Source organism: Phaethon lepturus, unplaced genomic scaffold (genome assembly GCF_000687285.1).
Source record: "Phaethon lepturus isolate BGI_N335 unplaced genomic scaffold, ASM68728v1 scaffold1613, whole genome shotgun sequence".
Taxonomy (NCBI): Eukaryota; Metazoa; Chordata; class Aves; order Phaethontiformes; family Phaethontidae; genus Phaethon; species Phaethon lepturus.
Window position 1 is genome coordinate 2,297 of NW_010529493.1, and position 8,656 is coordinate 10,952.

Below are 8,656 nucleotides of genomic sequence, written 5' to 3' on the forward strand. Positions count from 1 at the left end.
GCCTGCCCTGGGAAAGTTGCTCATTGCTGATCAGCAAGGCTTTTAATGAGAACGAGTTGAATGTCCTTTACCTGGAAGTAGGAAAAAATAAACATTTAGCATCACTAGTGAAAGTGTGAATAAACCACTTCTTGGTAAGTGGAAAACTGCCTTTCCTTAATTGATGGCTCTAGTTTATTTTTTCAGCTTCTTCCTTCCAACAAACTGGCAGATGAGACATTTTCTCCCTCTCCTTCTGTCTCCTCAAGCTTTTCTCCAAGATGGCGAAAAAAACCCTACAAACTGAAAATATCCTTTCGGGATTACCTCCTGAGCAAACAAAATCACATGAGGTGATCTAGTTAGCCAAACAAGCCAATTTTCCACTGCACTTATCTTTCTGGACCAGATGTGGCTGCCTATCCTCAGCCCCGCCTGAGCAAGCCTGTGCTATATTTTGTACGCTATTGCCTACAGTTCTGTGCACCTGGAAAAACTCCAGTACTGCCTAGGTGGGGTGCTCCAGTTGCACTGGAAACAGCTGCTGTGGCAGCAAAATAGGAGAACATTGCCCTTTAAGGCAGATGTCTTTTAAAAACCAGAAGATTCCTCCTTTTTTGTTTTTTTTTCATAGCTACAGCCTATAAATGACCTAAAAGATTCATCAGTCATTTTCAGACTTGAAAAGGAAGCAGACACCCTGGAACATTAACTGGCTATTAAAATTTTAAACAACAAAAAAAAAAAGTTATTTTAAATAGGCTTTGTGGTTCTTGGCCATGATGTGCCAAAAGACATCTTTGTTGTGTCTGCTGAGACAAGCAAGAACTGTGGAAAGGCTAAGAGGAAGAGAAAGCATTAATATTTTAGAAAACAATGTAAATTACACTAAAATCGTGACATAGCTGAGCAAGGAGCAAACAGCAGAAAACAAACAGTATTGTTCAGCTTTTCTATACTCAGAGGGCTAAGAAAGCTGATTTTTTTGTCAGCAGGATGCAAAGAACAGACACTGATTCAGGTTGGCACTTCTCTTCTTTTTGTTTATAATGGGCATACAGTTCTTGTAATGGCCAGGCATACAAAGAGATCATTAACGAGAGCAGAAGCAGCAGCAAAGCTTAAAATTCACAGGGGTGTCTCCACTTACAGAACTGCAGCAAAAACAGCTGTGTTCAACAACTTTGCCCAGCCAGCAACAAATCTTCTGTCAAAAAGTGGTCCCAAGACATGGCTTCCTATTCAGTGTGACTTAACCTTACCCCACGCACATCAAAATGCTTTTGTCAGAACATGTGCCGGGCTGCGTCTAAGAGGCTGTCACTCATGAAACACCTTGGGCTGCATGTTCCCATATCTGTACCAGTCCTCTCAAGAAAGGAAAAAACTCAAAGATATTTACATTCAATATAGGCTTTTCTGCCTTTTTTTTTTCCCTGAGGAAGCAGGTGAATTAGTTCAGTAATGAGGGCAGAATCCAGCTCACATTCAGACATGTAAATTTATGCATTCAAATATAGATGCCTGTGGGTGATACAATAAGGAGTCATTTCTGTTGCTCAGCTGCGAGTAGAGTCTTTTGAGACTTTGTGGCATGTCTGAGATGAGTATGACCTGGTAGAGCATTTTAAAAATCACCAATGTTAAGGTGCCTGAAGAGAGCCCCAGTATCTTGTCAGTGTAGTCAATGAGGCAGTTTTCAACTGCCTAAACACACTTACCTACTGACATGTGAGATGATCTGAATAGTCAAGACACCTTCACAGAGATGGCAAATACGACACTGGGACCTATGGGACGTTCAGATGCTACTGGTGTGGCAGCAGGACATGAAGCAGCATATCCCCCAGTAGCTAAAGTGGCACTTAAGACTCAATTCAGCTACTTAAAGAAATATATGCCTAATACAATTTTAGATACCCCAGATGCACAAGATCTCCCCCTCAAGCCTGTAGATACGATGCAGGACCTATGGGAAAGCCATTACCTTTCAGGGCTGGTAATGAGAAGAGGAGGAATAACCAAGAGTATTCAAATGGCACCAGATGTCTATGTTTGTGCAACTAAATCCCAGCAGATGAAATCTAATGAACTAGTCATCTGGCCAAAGGCACATGGGACTCCAACATCTGTCTCCACTCCACTGACAAATAAACTCCTGACTAGTTTCAACTAAATATTGTGTTGACTAGATCCAGTGAGAGTGGGACTCTGTTCATATGCAGACACTTGCATTTAGACATACAAGTTTGGGTATCTGTGTAAACCTAAAGATGAATCCTCAGCCTCTCAAATTCTTCTGCTCTTAGGCCCTAAATGACAAGAAGTTCATTTGCCTGGGAATTTAAGTATCCACCTAACCTTTAGGCAATCATAAACTAATGGATTTCTTGTGAGCCACATCTAGTATGGCTCCCTTACACATCCAGGTGAGGTGCACCAGACTGTTCTCCTGAGAGGTTAACCCCTCCGTGCCAGGAATGCTTTGGGCATCACCAAATCCTGAGGCAGATACTAGGCAGTGTGTGACAGATTGACTGAATCACTTCCTACGACTTAATGGGCTGGCCCATTTAAAGTTAGATGGTCTTCAGGACACCAGATCCACACTGATCACAGTGCAGAATATGAACCTCGATAAAAAACACAAACCACAGCACTCTCTAACTGCTTTAAATCTCCAAACTAACTCATATTCTCTCCATGTGAAAAGCTTACTAAGAACTCAGTGCATTCTTCTTTTACTACTGACAATAAGACAAGATGAAATCAAACATAAATCAGTCAGAGAAAGCCTGTGAACTGCCATTCAGAGCTATCCATAGCTTCTCATGGATGGCTTGCAATAAAGAGCAGCTAGCCCTTCATAAACAAGGAAAGCAATCCACAGGAATGCTCAGCAGTTTCAAATCACTTCTAGCTGCTAACAGCTATGGCCATTGTCATGGACAAGATACTGGGCAAGATGGACATCCTGTCTGAGCCGGCAGGGCAATTCTTACATTCTTACTTTTTTAATCAACTGCACCTTGAAATCACTGATTTACTTCTAGGCCGAGTAATTTATCTACAGCAGCCATTTCATTTGTAGAGACGTGTGACAGATGGAGGTGCTGTTCCTTTGCAGCCCAGAGCTTCCCTGTGTGCCAAGGTCTCCATCCTGCTGCCTCCAGGCAGCTCTGCAGAATTATTTCCAATTTCTATCTTTGGTGATTCATAACACTGCGGGCTGCAGTCCTCCGTACTAGGGGAGGTGGCTCTGTATTCTCACCGTAGTTAAGCCTGTACCACAGGAGTCTGGATGGGATCCCTACAGCATTGTTATTTCTCGTATGGTACTAGTGAAACAACAGGACATGTAGTTTGAGGCTGGGTATTTTTGGCAGTCATGTTTTGTTCTTATACGTTCACACTCCCCCGGGATTATTCTCATGTAAGCTTTCAAAAGCCACTGATGACAAATGAGTCTCATCTTGCAAAGCAAGTACCTATTACGATGAGACTAAACCCTTCCCTGGTGCAGCAAAGCAGTCATCATTTTGTGAACCTCCAGAAGCAATACAAAACTTGTCTTCCCTTAACCGTGACTTCACCAGAGAAAGTCCTTTCTTCTCCCTTACTTTCACATTTATTTTTAAGGTATATATTTATTTTTGAGACCAATATGAACATAACACTGGCAAAATCTGAATATTGGTAGAGAATTGAGCTGGCACAAGTGAGAGTGGAGTAAAATACTCTTAAACTATATCTTGTACCAGGATCATGAAAGTTTGCCAGTAGGAAACTAGGCTGTGCTATCATTACTGGCTGAGCACATACCCACAGGCAGAGTCCCACAAACATCAGTAGGATAGCCTGGTATGCAAACTAATTACAAAATAGACCAAATCTGGATAAAGAACATGAACAAAAGGTAGATCTGCCCCAAATCCCTTGCAGTCTAAACATGAGACAAAGATAGTAGGTAAATAAAGACAGATGAGAGAGAACAGGGAAGCAGTGATACACTGCTTTCTCAGGATACCATGCCAGTACAGAGAAATAATGTCAGCCTTTTGTCAGCCTAGCAGCTGTAAAATGCACAGATAATTTTTAACAGAGATTCAAAGCAGGAAAAAAGGTAGCTTTGCAGGTGCCTATAAGGAGAGTTTCCTAAGGACAAACAACAGCAAGGGACAAAGTGTGCGTATTTAACGAAAGATGATGAAGACTTTTACCGTAGGATGGTTAGAGGCATGGGCTGATTTTTGTAGGGGAGAGATACCTGCAAAAGCACACTTGCTGCCGGTGAGCAGCATAAGACTGCAGTTGCCGAGGTCAGAGAAGGGAATGCTTCAGTAATCAAGAAATTATAAGCTAAGAGCCTGAATAAAAATATAAGAACAAAAAATTCAGATGTGTGGATGGATAGGACATGCCATACCTTAAATATGTTATGTACAAAGCATGTGGGACATGCAAGCATAGCCTGTTTGTAAGGAATAAGAACCAAATCAAAGAGAACACTGGAGTTTAGCAAACTCATAACGCTGTTTATGGGCCTGAATGTCGGATAGGCTGGAGATGTTGTTCACAGTGGTCAAAAAAGAGATGCAAGGAAGAACTGGAGAAGAAAATTAAGTGCTTCCTTTAAACAAGGAGAGACATAGTGCCTCAAATAGCCTTCTAAACTATCTCAGAACAACAAATATGCTATATATAACAAAAGAGTTCATAATATTTAAGCAGAAAGAAATTAAAACAGAAGAATGTACTGTTAGATGCTTAAGTTAGTGTGCAACCTTTCATATCATTTGAGCATCTGAACATGCAATGACTTACTGCTGGCTGGTGAACCTCTTCCATAGTTCACAGAGCCAGTACTCTTGCTGGGGAGTATGTGATAAGTTAGGAGGTTGGAGCACTTAAATCTTTTCTGCTCTCCATGCAGCTCAGCTACTAAAAAGAGTCTTTAGAGTCTGTAAAATTAAAAACCATATTTTTAAAATGGTTTCACTGGAGCTGTTTAAGAACTGTGCAGTCATTATCACTGTCAAATTGCTTACACAACATTTACTGTACCGTCTTTTATTTCTGCCACTTACTGCATTTTAAACTAATCATTCATCCTGCTTTACAGATACTTGCCTGAGATTATGAACGATGGTTTGACCAACCAGATCAACAATCCAGAAGTAGATGTGGACATCACAAGGCCAGACACCTTCATTCGACAGCAAATCATGGCCTTACGTGTCATGACTAACAAACTAAAGAATGCATATAATGGAAATGATGTCAACTTCCAGGATACAAGTAAGAAACCGTTAACTGGCATTAAGTATATTTTTGAAACACATTTATAAATCTCTTCCCTTTGAATAGCATTCTTTGGTTTTTGTGCGCTGTGCTGCTGACAACATAACAAAAAAGTCTTTTTCTGTGCCATGAAATTCCAGTTATATTTTTTGTTTCTTTTGCTTCTCTTGCTTCTCTATCTTCATGTCAAATGCATGAAGACACTGAGGGCTTTCCATAATGCCAGCAGTCCACTCTTCTCTCAGAAGGGCATTTAAGCACCTAATTAAATCACGGTGGCTTTCATTTGGATGCTTTACTGAATGAAAGTTAGAACCATCAACACTTTCCTGTTGCCAAGGTGTTCATCCCCACCAGGGTGCCAGGTGGAACAGGAACGGAGAAAAGGGCCAAACGCTGTAACCTGTGGCCCTCATGGTTTTTTCCCTCATTCCTTTGTGCCAGGTGATGAGACCAGTGGCTCAGGCAGTGGAAGCGGCTGTACGGATGACATCTGTCCCACCGAGTTCGATTTCGTCACCACTGAAGCACCACCGGTTGACTCTGACAGGAGGGAGGTGGAGGCTTCAGCCACACAGCCTGGCCAGTCACTGCAGACATTGCTCATCGTCTTCATCAGTCTTGTACTGCAGAGACAGTGGAGATAATCCTAGATCTGGTCAGAGAAACTGTGTTTTAGGTACAGAAACAGCCAACTTTCTTCTTTTCTTATACTCTTGGACAATGGACCATGCCACAAACACTTGCAGTTTTCTACGAGAAGAGAGCAGTACTGCAACCTGCTTCCCTTTTTTGTTTTCCCAAAGAGTAACAGGTGCCAGACTGAACTGCTTCCTGCTTTTTTCAGATAACTCTGAAGACAATATCCGCTCTTAAGAGAATTCTTTCTCAAACCTTTCTTACAGGAGACTTTCTGAGCTACATCTCCTTTTATGCTGCAAAAGTAAAAAAGGATCTTACAGTGTGTGTTTTTCCCTAACAAGAAAAAAGAGGGGGGAAGAAACCAAGAAAACAGTTTTCTTTCTGAATCAGGCCTGACTTAAGGCTGCTGCATTTCAACAGAATATCAACAAAACTAAAAAAGACAGGAAAGGAACAAAAAAATGCAACCGTTCCTCACTGACAGCCAGGTTTCCTTTAGGAACTTCTGTAGGATGATTCAGGTCACCAGAATGATCATTGTTATAGGGAGGAAGTCTGGATTTTTTTCCAACACAAAAGTATGTCTTAACAGTGAATGTCTTGCACTCCATCTGCCAACCACATCAGATTGGTATGAAGGTAGAGAAGCTGAAAAATAAGTTTATCTTTTAGTCTGATAGTAATGCCACTAGCTTCAGAATATCATGTAACAGTTGTTTAGGATTTAAATCTTAATGCCCAGTAAAAAATTGAGTAGTAGCACGATTTCACCTAGCTTCTTTTAGTATTTATCCATGTTATACAATTGGCACAGATTTCCACTTAGCTCACCATCAGCCATGGTGCTAATGCTAAACAACGCTCCTGACAAATCTCACCTCAAGGGTTCGGACAGAACATAATCTCTTGTGATATAATCTCTTTCCTTTTGTCACTGTTCTAACATTGATTAGGACTTTCTGCTACTATGTTCATTATCCTACCAAAACAGCAGTTCTCTAATGGACTAACAGCAACCAGATCAATAGTGCGTTTCACATCTAACTACATCTTTCGTATCAGTTAATTTCAGTATCACAAGGATTTCTTCTGCAAAATTTCAGAACAAACAAATATATAGTACTGACATGGAGATTTCTTTCACTTTTTTAGTCTTAGTATGATCATCTATTTTTATATATATAAATATATATAAATCACAGATTTTAACTTCTTAATTACAAGCTCAGGGTTGACACTTCTTTGTAAGAAAAAAAATATTTGGTCAACCAGCTCTTCTTTTTTTGTGCTGCTCTGAAAAGCAACCCTTTAATGACTGGTGAGCACGAAAATCAAAGAAGAGAATTTTTTACATATCCAGTTGTCCATTTCTGGTTCGCAGGGTGGGGGAGAAAATCTCTCTCATATGTGTGCATTGGTGGGGAGCATGTGATTTTATGTGATAGGCCTAAAGAAGGACAGGAATGTTATTTGTGATAGCAGTTGTACTCTCAGATTCTTCAAGGATACATTGCTTTAATAATCATTGCCTAAATGACCATGGTCCTGTAGAGAGTTTCCCTAATTTGCGTCTGGTCATAAGACTGGAGGTGGAAGCTATTTAAATCCTGGGCAAATGATTGTCAACAGTTACACATCAAAACCTTCCCTCTTCCATCAGCCACAGATGAAGGCTTCTGTGACAATTCTGCATGGTGTTGAAATGATTCGCCAGAAATTTATTTCCTGATTCCTATGGTGACTCTGGAAACGGTATAGACAAATTATGGAAACACTGTAAAGCCAGCCAACTACATTACAATTTAACAGCAGAGCAGGTCGATCATATCCATTGCAATCTCTTTTTCTTTTCAAATTATAATTAGCTATCGATTTAGGCATGAAATTAAAGTAGAAAACACGCAGCACATTAGGATAAAGTATACTTAAGCACTTTTACCAAAAAGTATTTACAAACTATCTATATAGTATGTCTAATTAAATAAAGCATAGGCTTGGAGCCACTTGTGTTTCCTTCTTTTTTTCCTATTTGTTTGTTTACTTCAAAGTATAATGATCTACTCTTTTTGGCCCAGCCTAGTGTGCAGGAGTTGCTGGTTAGGTGTTCAGATCCTGCATGTCTTACACTGGCCATAGCAGTGCTTCCTGCTGCTCTGATGGTTCGCTCTAGAGCGGACCTCATGATTGAGCATTTAATGCCTTTGGGAAGTTAAACAGCAGAGTTTATGCTAATTTTCACAGGCTTTTTCATTGGCCCTGGTACAGCAGGTACAAAGAAAAGGATATGTTCTTTGATTTTTTTTCCTGAACTTGCATATGCAACTTTCTACAAGGATATCCATTTAAAACTCTTTCCCTGGTCCATCTCTTTCTACCCATCTACACACCCTTTCTACGCTTCTCCTCCTCAGCAACCTCAAGGACAGTTGAGTGTCATTTTGATTTTTCCCATTGTGTGTTTGTTCAAGGATAACTGATACTATTTCCATCTGATTATTCTGGAAGCTTATTGACAGAAAACGAAGTCCTCTGAGGCAGGTCCTCTGTGGTACCTGCTCCCCACTGCTGGCTAAGGAACTGATGGACCCCTAGTGGGGGGGTTTAGCCCACATTTAGGTGACCTGATGACTCTTCAGCTAGTGCAGCCAAACTGGGTGTCCAGGGTGCTGTCAGCTATTTGTAGACCTCCATGGACTCTTGGGCAAGGAGTAAAAGGTATTCCTAAGAACTAGGG

The 8,656-nt window shown here is 40.7% G+C and overlaps 1 protein-coding gene across 1 annotated transcript; it reads left to right on the top strand.

The window, feature by feature from the left end:
* Positions 1 to 5,101: 5,101 nt before the first annotated feature.
* LOC104618369 (glypican-6-like) lies at positions 5,102 to 5,927 on the top strand (the record flags this gene model as incomplete). The annotated part of the gene is made up of 2 exons (XM_010283943.1): positions 5,102 to 5,277; positions 5,725 to 5,927. Coding segments are annotated over 2 exons (379 nt in total), but the record flags the coding sequence as incomplete, so codon positions are not given.
* Between the last annotated feature and the right edge of the window lie 2,729 nt (positions 5,928 to 8,656).